Source organism: Ammospiza nelsoni, chromosome 2 (assembly GCF_027579445.1).
Source record: "Ammospiza nelsoni isolate bAmmNel1 chromosome 2, bAmmNel1.pri, whole genome shotgun sequence".
In the NCBI taxonomy this organism is placed as follows: Eukaryota; Metazoa; Chordata; class Aves; order Passeriformes; family Passerellidae; genus Ammospiza; species Ammospiza nelsoni.
Window position 1 is genome coordinate 81,205,982 of NC_080634.1, and position 17,324 is coordinate 81,223,305.

Below are 17,324 nucleotides of genomic sequence, written 5' to 3' on the forward strand. Positions count from 1 at the left end.
TTACAGAAATGCCCAGATCTCTGTGTACTTACTTTGTGCCTACACTACAGTAGAGTGCTTTACTAAGAAAAATAAATTGAGCTGAGAAGTGTCAAAGATTTCAGTATTTCAGAAATGTGTAGTAAAACTAGAGAAGTTGCATGCAAGTGAAGAAGAAAAGTCTGATTAAAAATCATCTTTCTGTTCATCCTTCTCCCCAAACAACTCCATGGTAAGAAAAACATTTTTGAAAAAGAAAAAAGAAGTACACATGTGCATGCACATTTACACAGTCATGCACATGTGCACACGCACACTTATACTGCAGGCTTATGAGACCAAGCAAAGTTACTTTTGCAGTGCTTACTAAAGCTGATGGTATTTGGTATTTTTCACAGCTCCAGTAACAGGATCTGTTTTAGAACTATAAAAAGAAGAAAAGATACAGTCATTTACATTTTATTTTAGTCAGCATTATAATTATACCATGCATCCATCAACTCCAAGTAATTTCTGTCCAAAATCAAGGCTTCATTTTATCCTGTCTGTATTTTAAATGCCTATATAAGTTTCATTAAATTCTATACAATTTCAGGCATATTATCAACACAACTAGGATCACTTTAACTCATTGCATACCTGTAATTCCTCTAAGATTCTTTGAACTGACAGGTGGTTTTGGGTCTTGATTTTGTAAACAGGGACTTAATCTTGTAATTTTCTTGGGAATAAGGGGGACAACCTGCTACTGAATTTTAAGCACCAAAATGCTCTTTGCAATTACTTCAAAACTTCTTGGACCATGGCTGTATGAGGCTCTGAGCACCCTTGCTTAGTGAAAGATGTCCCTGGCCAAGGCAGAGGGGCTGGAACTAGATGATCCTTAAGGCCCCTTGCATCTCAAACCAGTCTATGATTCTGTGGTCATATGATACCCTCAGTTAACAAACACAAACACACACACACACACACACAAACCCACACCCACACACCCACCCACACACACACACCCTTCCACAAGCTCTATGTCTTTTATTACTTTAATCTTTTTCTGATTAATATTTTTAGATTCTCTGTATCTGAAATTTCCCATGTAATTGCCATGCTCCACCTGCCATATCCAAACAGCCATTAGGCAGTCAAAGAGTGAGAACCACTTTATAAGTAATATGCACATATCTGGGTGACATGAGTTAAGTTCCTGCTGCAGCAATTATTTATCAGTTTCACACAAAGCAGAATGACTGCTGCAGGAGAAGCTACAAGAATGCTTTCCAAGAAGCCTCCCCTGACCCACTGGTTATAGGCACTTTTACTTATCTTCCAACTCCCGCAGGAAATCATGCCAAGACAGGATCTGCACTGACATATCCTATATTTCATTGGAGGGCTCTAGCCATTGGGATGTGAAATCATCATTAGTTCCTTGCTGAGCTTAAAGTGAAAAATGGACTGAACAGATTTGAGGAATTACCACCAGAGAGATTGCATGGTTATGAATTACAGGAATGCACAAGACATCCAAGGAGAATGAGAAACATCTTCCACAGACCAGGTTCATCCACTTACACCAGTAAGCACACAGAACATATTGGATTAAGTGCCTTCCCACTGAAGCCACTGACTTTGCTTCTTAAACTGTTTCCTCTCCCTACATTCTACATTGCAGCATTCCTCAGCCTTCTTTTATTAAAAAAAATATGCATCCTATCAGTTCGAAAAAAATATCTAGAATAATTAACTTGATAAGCTAGATGGGACATCAAATAAAGCAAGAAGGATTTAAGTAAATTAAATAAAGAAGACTGTTTAAGAAAATCAGTTTATTCTTGTAATTGCAAAGATTTTATTTAAGCTGTTTTAAAATAAATATCCTGTTATTATTGGCCATTTAGCAATGCTAAGAGGCAGTGACAAGTACTTGCTAAGTGGATTTGATTGACTGTTTGTGTGTTTTGTTTTTCTGTTTTAATTTGCAATTGCTTCATGGACCAGTGCACCACAGTCAAGTTAGCAGTTGCATAGAAAAGTGGGGATGTAATTCAAGGACACGTCTCTACAAAGGTGGCAGAAACTTAAATATAGGTATGATTGAAACTGAGTATCTAACCATCCTGTCATGCTAACTAGAAGTAATTTGCTGAAGGGCACAGAGAAAATCAATGGTAAAGCAGCTGCTGAAACCAGTCCTTCTAATTGCCAAGCTCATGGCCTTGAGCTATCTTCTGTCTTACATTGCTCTATGCAAGGTGACATGCATTAACCTTTAAAATCCTGGTGCCAGCAAGAGACAGAGGTTTAAAAAAAGAGTTGTGAGATGATTTTATAGAAAACTGTTTGTACACACTCACATATACCTACAGCTTATTTGCTGAGCCTTCCCGGTTTTCATTCTGTTTCAGCTTTTCTCCTTTTATCTCCCACAGCTGAACACCTCCCCAGCCCATTCTGAGTCCCTTTTTATGAGCTACAGAGCATTTGGGTGAGCAAAGGTGCAATTCATTTCTTTTCAGCTTTTTCTGTTCTATGACTAACTGTTGATGAATAAAAACTTCTTCCCTTATGATGAGGAATAGCAAGCTGAATCCCAAATGTCTACAAGTGGGAAACATTAGCCCTTCCTCTCAGCTCCTGCCTGCAGTTTCCCACAGTCTTTATCTCAGCATCTCGGACTGCTCAAACACTTCTGCCCTAACACAGCATTTTGTTGCTTCCTTTCCTCCAGCAGCAAGACAGCACCACAGACACTAGCTGCCAGCTTGTGTGGTGACCACATTGTATGCAGTTTTCCTTGGAAAAGGAAAGTTAGAGCTTGCCCAAGGACATGGAGGTAAGCAGCCATGGAACCAAGGTTGCCATGAAATGAACTTACGCATTAAAGCGAGCCCGTACCACCACTCGGCAGAAGTTCCTGAATCTGTGCTCACGGCCAACTATGAACAGAGGTTTATCGAAATATGGGTGATTCTCTCGCAGCTCCTCCTCCTGGACTTTCCTTTTGAAAAAATGTAAATTATTAAGTGTTACACATTATCCCTGGCAAAAATATCCCTTACACTTTGTTCTTTTTTTCATGTTGACTCTTAATACTTTTAACTTCATACAGAGAATAGTTAATACAGAAAATGTGCACTCAGACTTCTTATTTTTAAATACCTTTTCATTTCAGCTTGTTCCTTTTTTTCTTGGATCATCTTTATCTCACTGTCTTCTCTCTGTGCATTTCTGTATCTCACTGTGTTGGAGTGCTAGAAGCAAAATGATTCCTTTTAATCGAGGTCTAAGGGTTGTTATTTTTTAATGTTTCAGATGAAAGCAAGATATGGTATTTTGCATAGAAATATTCAAATGAAAGATCTTTATTTCCAAATGTACTGCACATCAACTCAATCAAGCATATTGCACAGTATTTTCTATCTACAGCATAAGGCTCCTTATTTTCATCAAGGTTAATTTCAGTTCTAATTTCATGCTTGAGGCTCCATCTAATCTAACTTTTAACTTTAAAAACAGAGGTCCTCTAAGACCAGCCAACCTCTCTGAACTGGAATGAATGCAATCAAAGTTACTAAGGGCTAAGACTGGGAAAGAATAGGCATGCAGATCATACAGGTAGGACTGCTGAGTGCAGGGATGAGGGAGAGGGAGGGAGGGAGGGAGGGAGGGAGGGAGGGAGGGAGGGAGGGAGGGAGGGAGGGAGGGAGGGAGGGAGGGAGGGAGGGAGGGAGGGAGGGAGGGAGGGAGGGAGGGAAGGAGGGAGGGAGGGAGGATCTGTCTGAGCTCATGCAGTGGAGGGAACAATCAGCATTACTATCCTGAGTTATGTGAGGCTTTGAAGTGCTCCTGGTGGCGTAATGCTGCTGGCTATCCTACAAGCAAAGCCACATCTGCTGTAGTTACCTTTAAAGACTGAGATAGTTTGGAAATGGGGTGACTAATAGAGTATCTTGAAATTTCATTGCCACAGAGATCCACAAAATATCATACGAATTTGCAGAAATGAAAATGCACTAAACTGCATGAAATTACACCACAGTGAAATCCATGATTACTATTCTCCATTTCAGTCTGTCCCTTTGTCTGACATTTCTGCTGCCTGGAAAATATTGCTAAACTTCCATCAGAAATTTTGAACTGCTGTTTTCCCAGCCTGAGTGATTTGTATAATTCCAGAGTAACGCTTTTTAAAGTATCCTGGGCAGCAATTGTTGTGTTCCTAAAGCAGTGTCTACAAATTCGGTGAATCTATCTCAGCAAGCGTTCCAAAACCATAAGTCTATCAGTGAAATAACTATGTCAATTATTTTGAGGATAATTTCTAATGCAGTTACAGCATTTGTCCTATGACTTCCTTTCAAGATTTGAAAAGACAAATTGCAAACAAGTTCATAAATAGAATTAGTCTTACACAAGCATTTATTTGATAGCATATATTCTAATTTCTTATGTTCTCAAACTAAAACCAGCATTTCTATGAGGACTTACATCTTGAGTCAATGTTTCAAGAGATTTTCCTCTGCTGATTCGCTGGCTGTTCGAACCATGTCTCAGTGACCTGAAACAATCATAATCAATTTAACAATACATCTCAAGATGAAATTTTGACCTTTATAAGATGACCATTATAAAGCAGTTTTCTTCAGCCACCCAATATCTCAAATTCTTATGATTTTTTTCTTGCTAACATCAGAAGCTTATATGCTCTTCAATTGTTTTCAATCTGGTCTAACATAAGCCAATTTCTGTTCCTCTGATCTTTAAATTGATAGCTTTGTAGTTGGCAAAGGAAATGACATTTGAAATAAAAAGGCATTTTTTCCATTTATACAGTACAATGAATTTCATTATGGTTACAATAAAGAATGTAGAATTCAATTCTTTGTACAAGTAAGTAGTTTTGGCTTTTCACATGTTAGGGATTGTTCAAATTTAATTCCCTTTGCCACCTTTATTTTAAGAATATTTTAAACCCATCCTTTTTGTCCATTTTTACCTGCGTTCTTGTCGTATATGATGCTGGACACTAAGTATTGACCTTTCCTTTGCTGGCTGCCCCTCAAATGATCCACTCAGCATGCGTTGTCTGGTGCAGGCCCTACGAAGAAATGTAAAGATGATGACACAGAGTTTTCAGTATAAATGATGATTTCAGAGGTAGCACATTCAGAGAAATCAGCTTGGCTTTGTGGGGACCAAGTACTTCAAGAACAATAGAGAATAACAGTACAAGAGCAATGGACTTCCCATGAAAATATTTCCCAAGCAATGGACCCCCACTCTGCAACACAACCAGTCATGTGGTAAACCTTCTCCATGCCTTAACAAGGACCATCTATGACATTTTTTCAGTTTTCTGTAAAATATTTGGTCCCTCAAGACTTCACTAAGAGTGAAAGGCATCAAGCAATGCACTAACCATCAGTTAAACCAGTTTCTCAGAAATAAAGAAAGGAATAGAAAAGTACAACAGCAATTTTAGTCGCCTTTAGGGCTACACATACACATTTAGCACCTAGAACATAACTTGGAGTGTTCAAAATAACTGGAACCATATCCAGTATGAAATGAAAAGCTGCATATTGCTGATATTCTGTAATATGAAATGTCTGCTCTCTGGGAATGCAGTCAACTTGCAGCATTTTGTTGTGTGGGTTTTCTCACTTGTTTTCTCATGGTTAATTTTGGCAAACACATTTTACACATTTTGGCAGAAATTAGTATTTGTTGGCCAGTAAGTGTGCCACAGCTAAACAGAGCACGCGCATCTCTATCTTGATGGCTACAGTGAAATTGATTTGCGTATGAAAAAGAGAGGTTTCCACTAAAAGAGCTCAGACAGATCCCTCTGATGGCTGAGAAATAGCATTTCAACATTTGAAACATGTTTTAACTTTCCAGAATGGTTCAATTTAAAGTTTACAGTATACACTCTTTATTGCTCCTTTTGCGTTATGAGATCATTTAGAGAAACACAAGACCCAGCTGGTAATATTCCATACTTTTTATTGAACTGAATCCTCATTTTTTTTCTGAAAAGATGAAAAATTATGCACCCTTTGTGTAAACACTATATCTGCCAGTCTGTAAGGCTTAGATAAATGCATTGACAGCATGGGATCGTCATGCTTGATGGCAAAGGTGTCCATGGCATGTTCTTTCCCCACCATGGCTTTGTTTTTCACTCTTCTCCACTTTTTCTCCTTCTTTTGGATTCAAACACATAAATTATACAAGTAGGAATCCCAAGATGTATCTGTAACAAAAATGAGAGGCTTAGAATGCTTGTCAGTGTCACCACTGCCAATCAGATTTGCATGCTAGAAAAAATACATTGTGCAACACTTGTTATAGAAAGTATCAGGTTAGGCTACACTGAACTAAAGCATTATGACATATAAGAAAATTACTGCATGTCTTATAAAACATAGGTCATCTTAGACAAATCTTGAACATTTTAATACCAAAGGATAAAGCATTACATTGCGGAGGAGGATGCCACATAACACTGTCAGAAAACAACCGAGATACTTGAATACCTTTGCAATTTTTGACTGAATAAAAGGAAAAAAAGAGAATTATTTCCTAAAAATACATCCTATCTCACTCCATTAAAATGACAATCCGATTTTTCCCAGCAGAGACAATGAAAATTCTGGGGTCTGAGTTCTGTTCTCTTGGTGTGACAAAGAGGCTAACTTATCTCTTTTTTCCCCTGTAGATATAAATTATTATGCTCTGCTTCTAATAGCTAAAAATTATTTTCTTGACATAAAAACATAACTTGTACATCAACTTTTCATGCTCTTATATGTGGCAAATTGAATTCCAAGTTACATAAACACTTAGTATTCATAATAAAAGATAGCTTTAAATGCTCTAGGAATAAATTCTTTACCTGACTAATGAACAAGATGGCTTATTTAATTGTTAATAATACTGTGAAATAGACATAGCCGTATACTATGGGCACACTATGGCAGAATGGGCATGCATAGAAACAAACACCTGCAGAAAGACTTAGTATTGTTTATGATCTCTAAGTTAGATTTCTAAATCTGTATTTAGCTTTTACATCCACTGCCTCATTTTCAATACTCCTGGAAGCCCTGCAGCTCTTGTGAAGTCAACAGAGAAATAATGAAATACCAGTTGTTTAGCACAGAGATCAGAACTTTTTATCAAGTAATTGCAAAGAAACATTTATGTATTTCCAGAGAAGAAGACCTGCTGAAAAGTCTACTTGTCTACTTTTGATAGCCTCTCTCCTGGCATTTTCCACTTTATGGGAATTACTGCCTTGGGAATTAATCTTCCTTGCATGAACTCTTGGTAAGAGCCATGCTTAGTTATCCATTTGACTCAGAATCTGGATATTTTTCAGCTGCTTAGACACCGAGAGTTGCAGATCTTTGGGGACTTTTGGAAAATATGGCAGGTGCCATGAATTTTTCAGAATTGCAGAGTTGCCAGTTTTAAAGTCTGCAGTAGGGTTGGTGTTCTCACTGTAGACACGTACAGGTACGTGCTTCCTCTCAGCGCCTGCCTGTGAGCCACATGTCCAGGCCTTGAGCCAACTCATAGCCCAAGGAGATGTAGGGCCCAATCAAACTGGCTGCACAGAGGTGGCCAGAATCACCTGCCATGCCTTGGAGTATTTTGTTTTGCTTCCAGCTGCTGCTCCTGCAGCGTACAATACCCCTAAAAACTGGTGTATCACCTGACATCTTCCAGAGGATGTCTTGGTCATCCTCTGGCATCTCACACATTGTTGTATGTCCATATGTGAACAACTTCATTGAATGCTTGGTGAATTAATTTAGTTAATGATGTTTGGAAGGTATTAAAGTAACTATAAAGTGGACATCTAAAGACAAAGCAGCCAGGGAAAGATCTCACTGGGCTCCATTACCTTTATTGACTAGACCTCTGTCAAGTAGATACTAGAGTTCATCCCTTAGCTCACAGGCAGACTTGGAGCTGAATCCCACACCAGGCACAATCAGCATGCCACAATGTTAAAAATTCAGTCCTATGTGGTTTGAAAATTGGAGTTTTAAAAAACACTTTTCTTGCCTTGATACATTTTTATGTAACTGTAGCTGGTCAGAATCTTTTTACCTTCAAACAACAGAGGTAAAATTACCCTTTTTAGCTAAAATTGCCCTTTTCATCTTATACCACCTCTCTGGAATATTAGATAGGTTTATTTTCCTTTGTGGAGGAATAAAGAAGGTATGAAAAGAGACAAGAAATATCTCAACTTCTGGACTTTGTACCCACCTTGCAGATTTCTGAACACAGTTCAGCAGCTGCAAACCGCATGCTCCAAATTTGCCTTGAAAAGTGCAACTGTAATAAAATATCCCGAAGAGAAAATGCAATTTCTTAGGTAACCAGAAAGCCAGGTGAAGATCACACAGAACAAGACAATACCGGGATACCATGTAGTTTGTACCACCTAGCTTGTATTACCTGCAACCAATTAGAAGATCCACATTTTTGAAGTCCTTCAAACTATTTCATGCTTTGGAATTCCTGAAAAATAAGTTGTGAATAGAGAGTTCAAGTAACATTCTTTGACCAAATGTAAAATGTTAGAGATTTTGACTGATAATTCAAAATACTATACCTTTCATGAATATTCTGAGGTCTCTTGAAGAGGATAAGCCTGTGGCTCACGCTTGGATTTTTTAGTTAGGCATCCGTTCCACAACAAGTGTTCACTCATCTTGCATTCCAGTATAACACTGCTTTGGGTTTTTTTTTTTCTGTATTTTAACGTGTGAGTATTTATGCAGTAATTGTAGCAACTGCATATATTACTATGTACCTTTGTTGTTCTCCCTGAAACATGCTCACACTGAAGCCTTCGTAATGTGCAGCGCTTCAATGCAGTTTTCAGCATCGTTCAGCATTGGTTTTACTCTCTAGGACTCTCTATCCTTACTAAATCTTTCTATGCTCTCATTATAATTCCACAGAACTTGGAATATATGGTTAAATGTGAAAGCCTAAGATTTATGGGAAATCCACCTGAGAGGCGTGGTTTCTTCCTTTCATTTATAAATTTAATTTAATAAGGCACTTTTTGAACAGCAAGCACAATACACATTTTTACCACATCTACTCTACTGCTCTTTGTGGGAAAAATATACTATTTTTAAAAGAAATCGCAATCTGGCTGGTGAAATAAAATGGATTATTAATGCAACTTTGATAAGCCAATATTTTTTTCTTTTCCTTGTTTTTTCTTATTTCCTTCCTTATGTCTCAAAAGCAAAAAATCAAATAGTCATTATTTTCTTTAGTGACTACTCAGGGCAGTTGAGTAAGAGGCTTCCTTTCCTTTAGCAATTTTTATTGTGATTATCACTCTTGCCTTGCTGTTTCAGCTTCTCTTCTCACAGATGTTTATATAAAAACAATTTTTATTGGACTGTAGGAGAATCAATAAAAGCAATGCAAAAGAAGAAATCTCAAGTGGCTATCCAGTCCCATCTCTCTCAAAACGGGATCAATTCCATACCTGCAGTGTTGGAGACTCCATAGCCCAAAAACTCGGCTTCACAACTGTGCTTTGCAGTGATCCATAATATGGTGTTCATTTGGCCTAAACCCCATGAAACAGAGTAATTTCTTTTCAATGGATATGTGCATTCCAGTATTTCTTTTTGTTTGTCTTTGCATCAGGCAGGTGAAATCCAGTGATGTTTTACACTTGTAGAGATTTAGGGGTGACAAAAATCAACAGAACTTACCTGGAACATTTGTTCTCAGAAATGCATAGGGTCAAACCCTCAAAGTTATGAAGAAAGAAATCATACTCTTAAGAGAGAAAACATGAAATATATGCCAAGAAATTTGTTGTGAGTCAGAACAACTAATACAGGTCAGTTGTGTAACAAAGGCAAATTTCTAATAAAGGATACCAAAGGTATATCTTCTAGGCTCACAGAATCATAGAATCATTTAGGTTGGAAAAGATCTTTGCTCATTATCTGCATTAGAGTTCAGGGAGATTTTATTTAGAGACAAAATGTATAGCTTTCCTAGAAATCACTCTGTTTTGCAGAAATACTTGTATGAACAAAGTCTGAATTATCTTCTAGCATATTCACAAACCAGACTAGGACCCTTAATTCAAGTTATTCCTTCTCCCCTTTCTTCCTTCCCCATGTGCTCCTCCACTCCCTCCCCCCAGCATTCTCAGTTAAAATAAAGATAAATTAATTTATTTCAGTTAGTTTATGAAATGGAATGTTCCACTTAAGCATGAATTATGTTACTCCCTCAGGACCAGAAAACACATCAGACAATTTTTGTCTAGAACAGTGAAAATCCTATCACACACCCCTAGCAACAGTTTACGGTTTGACAAGAGCATCAGCTGTAATGAAAAGCAAATAAAAAGCTGCCCATTTGAAAAAAACCCCAAAAACTATTTCCCAAACTGTCACAATATATATTTTATATATGTTGTAGAGTCTCCTTCCTTGGAGATATTTAAAAGGTGTCTAGATGTGGTTCTGGACAATTTGTTCTGGATGGTCCTGCTTAAGCAGGAAGGTTGGACCAGACAACCTCCAGAGGTCCCTTCCAATCTCAACCATTCTCTGATTCTGTGAAGCATGGTTTAATGCACACCAAAATCAGGTTTTGCATTATTGACACTTTGATTATGTTTTAGACTATGTGAGATTACTTTTAATTTTCTCATTTTCCCCACCATTCTGTGCCATTTACAACTTATCCTCAGCACTGGAGAGAACAAACTGATTTATACAAAACATTTTGACTGGACCTGCTCCACTCTCTCTACTTCAGAAAGCCAGTGGGACTAATAAAGGACTAGACCCCATTTTTAGATAACAATTGAGCAAGGAATGAGTGTCAGGAGAACCACAGGCACAAAATTTGCTTTTAAGAGAAAAAGCAGTGCTTGCAGCAACAAAGAGTGAGAGAAAGGTGTGAAGCACTGAAGATATGCAGGAGAAAGTAAATTTGCTAGAAGTGGTTATTGCTGCTGAGGGAAATGCACTGTAATTCTCAGAAAGGAATGGAGCTGTTTGCAATTCAGAGGCACTATTAAAATGGATCTTGTTTCAAAAAAGTTGTTCTAAAGGACTGTAACTTGTACTTTATTTCATTTTTCAAGGTTGAGGTCTCCACCTCAGAAGGGATTTATGTGAAGAGGTAAGTCCTTCGTGCTCTGCACAAAGACCTCAAGGAGGCAAGGTGAAGATGCTTCTAAACAAGGATGCTCAGAAATGAGACACCTCCCTGGGGTTGTGGCAAGAAAGCTGCAGGAAAACAAAGATACCCAAGACATCAGTTTTGCTGCATAATGTAACAGCAGATGAGCAGGTGAGACACCTAGGACTGAGTCCATGAACCATCTTTCTTGGTATGCAAGGGCTATTGATATCCTTCCACATCTTGGGGAAGATGTCTAGCTGCAGTTCAGCATATTAAAGGGAATAAAGTTTGGATAAAGAAGGATGAACAAGAGAGACATGAAGGTACCTATGTGTAATTCATGGTCCTTCTATACAGCTGGTTATATTGAAATATTCCCAATTTGATTACAAATAATTTGGCAAGCTTTAAAAAGTGTGTGTGGGGGGGTAAGGTTAGAGGTGGACTTAGGCTGGAACAGATGAAAATTCCCTTTCAGCACAGCAATTTTATCAAGCTGAAGTTGCCCATGGGCAGCTTTACTATATAGAGGTATTGCTTTGGAAAAATTATTCTTAATTCAGTTAGACAAAAATGAAGATTATGCTGGAAGCAATTTTTTCAGAAAGGACATTCTGAGTTATCTCTTACTGTTCTTGGTATAAATGCCATTTCTTCTTTTGTCAGATACTCTGAATAGCTGAGAGTCATCTAATTTTATGAAGGATTGTACACCATTGACATTTATAACTAAAGCAAAAATAAGAACTAGAATCTCTCAGGTGTTGAGAGTTTGAATTTTCCTGTGTTATTTAAACTGAATCTTGAGTTTCAGCTGTAAATATTATCACTTCTCTTCCTGTTTCTAAAATTCCTTTGCATTAACAGTACTGTCACTGTCATTAACATGGGAACACTGGCAGTGCTCAGGACCAGTCAGCCCATCACTGGCAATCTCTGTCAGCTTGCACACCAGATATGCCAGGAACACAATCTTCATATGCTGGAACAGATACATTGCAAGTGTCATTAGATCAGAGCTTATTTAACAATTTTCAGTCAATAGCAAGGAACAATAAACAGTATTGTTCTTTTTCCCAGTAGAGAGAAGACTCTGTAAGACTCTTTGTAAATGATTTACAAGCAGCCCAAGAAAGCATTAGAGGACACATGATCCACTTTTTTCTTATTTGATGGAAGTTCTCTCCTTTTCTTTGTGTTTCTCAAAGTTTATTGCTGATGATCCAGGAGATAGATTGGAAAACTCAGTAAAGACAGATTAAATTATTAGAGTAAATAGATAATTAAAAATAAAATAGTAAATAAAAACTTTATTCTTCTGTCTCTGAAACTTGAGAGGAATTCAGACGAATTGATAAGAAGTCCTTTTACATACAAGACTGGCAGAAGCCATGATCTGAAGGACCAAGTGGAGTTCAGCAGGATTGAAACTGGCTGGACTGCTTTCTGGTTCTGTCCTTGTATCCCTGAGAAATTAGTGAAGTCCAAACAACGGTTTGCTCAGATTGTCCTCCCACTATTTCAGACTTCTCCTGGAAAGGAGGAAGTTCTGTGCAGATGGGAAAATTCTGAATTTCAATTTCCAGAATTTAATTTTTTTCTGCTATCTAAGAAGGAATGGAGCTTCTACGATATCAGGGATTAAGGAAAAAAAAAAGAATATGTAAAAGTAGGGATCTTCTCCTTTGTCTATGTTTTTTCTCTGCAGTATAGTGTATGAAACACACCAAACAAACTGACATTTGTGGAACCCTGGAAGCGTCAATAACGTTTCACAGTTCTCATATAATACAGAATTTCATTACAAATGTTTTACTGAAATACTGTCAGCATGCCTTTTAGAAGGCAGGATGTATTTTTAGAAGTATTTTGCTTAATCTGTCTGTAACAGTAATTTCTGTAAAATCAAGGCACACAAATGAAAGAAATGCTTACAAACAGTACACTTTTGTTAAGTACAATTTTGTTAAGATTGAATACTTACATACTTACAATACTTGCATTTACATTTATCAGTAATATTTTTACAATGAGGGTTCATTTGAATTGTTTATATTGTCATTACATGGGTTTAAAGTCAGAATAGGTTTCATGTTAATTTCTACAGTTCTCCCTGTGCTGTATTCTTATAGAGCATTAAAAAGGACCGGAGCTGCAAAACTTCTCAAATGGTATTCAAGAAACTTCATAATTCAGAAATCACACAAAACCCCTAGTTCACTGCTCCCCATAAAACATTGCCTTACTTAATCTGTACTTTTTAGATCAATATTCCTGTTCATACTGTGTATTTACCTGGGACCTCTCACTGACAAAATGCAAACATAAATATAAAAATTGTGACCTATAAATTGTTTCCATTATTAATGCACCTTATGTTGAGAATAGTCATTCTAATGTAAAACCAACAGTGGCATGAAACAATGCAGCACTGAGTTACCTAAATTATAACTTCAGAAATGGGTTTTGGAGACTTAGGCTTGCATTATTCACTTACAGTGCTGAGTAGTTACTTGATATGGAAGACCAAATGGAGTGATCATTATTAAAGCATTCAGGAAACCTTTCTACAGAAGTCATGCTTCTGAAATCTTCTTCACTGTCCACTTAGTACTTGGAATATGACTAGCTGTAGTCTATGTTTTTTACTGCACAATTCCTGCAAACATTTATGTGCAGATATTTGCAAGAACTGGAGTAGAATTCTAAAATAACACCCCTTAGGAACAGACATGGTTAATTTAGAAGGAAGAAGTGAAAAGAGCTAAAACATGATCTTACTGCATGATACAATTGCAATATATATTGAAGAAGTACAAACCCTCTCTTTTTGCTGTTCAAGTATATAAAATAACCAAAGAACAATTTATCTTTGCTAAAGAAAGCAACAGATGTACTACAAAGAGATACATTATTATGAATATTATACATGCAGTAACATTAGTAATAAACAGGGTTGTACAAAATCAGATAACAGTCAAAACTATATCAAATCACATCTGACTCTTACCTTAGAATTTTATTGATTGCTGTCTCTTTTTCCAGAAGGTTTCTTGCTCTGATGCTGAAAACAGATTTACGGAGCTATAAAATTAAGAAAAAAGACATCTTACTTTTAAATTGTCTTAAAGTATAACTTGTGCATGTGACAGAGCAATTAAATATTATGATGCTGAGTGCATAAAAAGGATGGTGGAAAACAATCAAAATACTTATGTACATCTTTTGGCCTTCCAAACCCAATCATTAGGCAGTTCTGTGTAGAAAGAAGTAGATAGTTTTGCTGGCTAGCACAAATTTGCTTTATTACACATTTCTTCTCCAATTGGCCAAATCACACTGTTTTGCTACTCCTTTTCCACTTTGGATTTTGACTAGGCTGGATCATACTCTGGAGACGCCACGATTGTACAAAAGAACCAGCAAGCAAAGCTCAGATGTATCATTTCAATGCCTTATTTTTTTCTCACAGATGCAAAGAAAAAATGTGCTAAGCAAAATATGCTTATGCTTGCCTCTGGTCATGAACAGTTTCAGGAATCTTCTTGTGAACAGGAGTTCCTGAATGTGAAATGAAAGGACTGAGATACATGAAAAAAACAAGCAAGTGATTAATAAACATGGCAAATCAAGGAGCAAACCACAGCTGAAAAAATTAGCTCAAGAATTGCACCTGTGATGAACAGAAAGCCTCTGGCACATTGTAAGACTTAAATCTGTCAACCGTTTGGAGATCATTATCTCGAGGAAAATATTTGAGAGAGATTTGGAAACTCTTAGCAATCTGTGTCCTGGTTTTGATCAATCTGAAACAGAATCTTTAAGCACATTTCTTTACATGTTTAAAATTTCTAAAGCTAGCTCAAATCCAGAGTCATTTGACAAATAATTTTGCCAGAACTTCTCTGAAGACTTATATTGACTCTGAGTCACAGTACGATCTTATTTTGTAGATAAACAGAAGACTAGAAAATGCCTTAAAAACTTGTTAATTATACTGTCTGTAATTAATAAAACGGATTTTGCTTTTTAAACCAAAACTGTTACAGCAAGCTACAATCTCTTTCCTACCCCTTGCTTATACAAGTGTGGCCCCTTTAACCTTTCTCATGTCCTAGCTCTCTTCTGTACAGCCTGCAGAAGTAATAACACAGATGATTTGAAAACACCCCATTTTGAGAATCTCTGGGTTCCTTAAACAACCGGTAACTTGAAAATGGTAATGAGGTATGCAACACTTCAGAATGTAGTTTGGAAAATGAGGTATTGGAATTTCAGTTAAGATTACAGAAAGAGTAATAAACTTGTTGAGTATTTCAATATAAACAAGGAAAAATTCCATTGCCTGGATATGGTAAACATAAAAATAGACTGAAAATCCTAGTATGAGATATACCTGTTGAGGAATACATCTATTGCAGGCAGCTGAGTGTGCAGCTGCAGTGCAAGCTGCAGGTTAAGCTCTGGGGGTGCAGGAGCCTGAGCCCAAGGCAAGAGGCCATGAACTGATGACCCTTTGCCTAACAAAGGCCACAGGGACCTGTGGTATTTAAAGATATGGCAGGAGCTGATGACCCCAGACTTTTGCTTGCTTAGACTGTGAGGGTATAAATGTCCTGGGTGCCTTTGCTTGGGGGCCTAAGCACAGCCAATGGACAGCAGCTTAGGTGAAGTTTTGAAGGTTTTCTTACAATCCTGTCTGTGTCTGGACTGTGATGGAATTTAGATAGGATTGAGGTATCCATTCTTTAATCTAGGAATACATAGGCATATACAAGATCCTAGAGTTTGGTGCCTAGAGTTCTCAGTGGTCGAAAATGGAATTCACAAAACAGCCTAGGCACTTCCAAGGATTATGACTTTTGAAAACAATGGTCCTCCTTTCTCTTTCTGAAGGAATCAGGAGCCATTCCTTCAGCAGAACACTGGTGAATTTATCTTGAGTTAAAAATATCCAGAAGAAGCAATACAAGAAAATACTTTTAGATAAGCACAATTGATCTATTTCTCATATTCAAAGGAGTCAGTAGTCAGTCAAATTGCAACGCACATATGTCAATATATATGCTGAAGAAAAAAACGCATTACTACAGATTTTTAAAATATACATTCTTATTTCTATATTAGATAAATGAACGAAACTACTTCCCATTTAATTTTCCAAATTTGCATAGCACACCAGGCAAATGCAGTGGGACTGTACAAACAGAAAATGGGGGTGATGATCAGTATTTTGTTTAATAATGTCTAGATGCCTCATGCTGGTGTACAATGAGGCTGGCAATTAAAACTTGTGATACCTGCCGAGTTCTGGAATGTTGCAGAGGAAATTATAAACAGTGTTAACATACAAAAGACATTACTCAATCAGACAATGGGAAATTAAACAAGTACAGTACACTCTACTGAGGTTATTTTAGGGTGTATCTGTCTAGCCTGCTGGGTTTTTTTATTACAGATTGTGCTGCACTGTGAGGACACCCTCAGCGTATCTTTATTAGCATTTATTTATTTATTTATTTACTTCTCTCTACCACTTCATGCAGAAACCACAGTGCCATATAGCTTTCTGCTAAAGAACATTATTTTTTAGCATATGACACTGTCTTGAAATCACCTAACAGCATCTGATCACTCTAAAATATGTTTTCAGCAACACACTTAAAATAACTTTTGCACTTTACTTTAAAAAGCAAGGATCTGCTGTGGCAGGTCAGCAAATTCCCAATTGTATTTCCTGAATGCAAAGGTTTTAGATGGATATAATGTGCTGCTGTTAAACCATGATAAAGCTTGTGTCTTCATTCTCAAATTTCTTTGAGCTTATTTACACAGATATGAGCACAGAATTATGAAATCTGCAGGTAGTGCTTCTCTTCCACAAGTGTTGACACTCTTTGCTGCTGTTGGCAGGACAGACTTCAGGCAGACAAAATAATTCAGTTCAGTGAGAGTGAACTTGGTCTAAACACTACATCCCATGAAATCTCATTTGTTGACAAGAACAAAGCCACTGTTGTAAAATAAGCAAAATCACAGAACATTGTTGCTCTGCAAGTGCCACCCGCTGCTTTGAAAAGGTACTGCAGACAATCTCAATAACAATGTTTATTTAGTAGCGTCTTTCAAAAATCCAGGTTTTCTACCCT

General features: G+C 37.2%; 1 protein-coding gene across 3 annotated transcripts in view; it reads right to left on the bottom strand.

The window, feature by feature from the left end:
* NALCN (sodium leak channel, non-selective) overlaps nt 1-17,324 on the bottom strand; it is a 222,706-nt gene that overhangs the window by 29,433 nt on the left and 175,949 nt on the right. For all 3 annotated transcript variants that reach the window (XM_059493793.1, XM_059493794.1, XM_059493792.1), the window contains 6 exons: nt 14,186-14,259; nt 4,973-5,074; nt 4,465-4,534; nt 3,136-3,227; nt 2,852-2,974; nt 347-403 (listed from right to left, as the gene is read on the bottom strand). In XM_059493793.1, the coding sequence (XP_059349776.1) occupies nt 347-403; nt 2,852-2,974; nt 3,136-3,227; nt 4,465-4,534; nt 4,973-5,074; nt 14,186-14,259 (518 nt within the window). The remainder of the gene's footprint in view (nt 1-346; nt 404-2,851; nt 2,975-3,135; nt 3,228-4,464; nt 4,535-4,972; nt 5,075-14,185; nt 14,260-17,324) is intronic.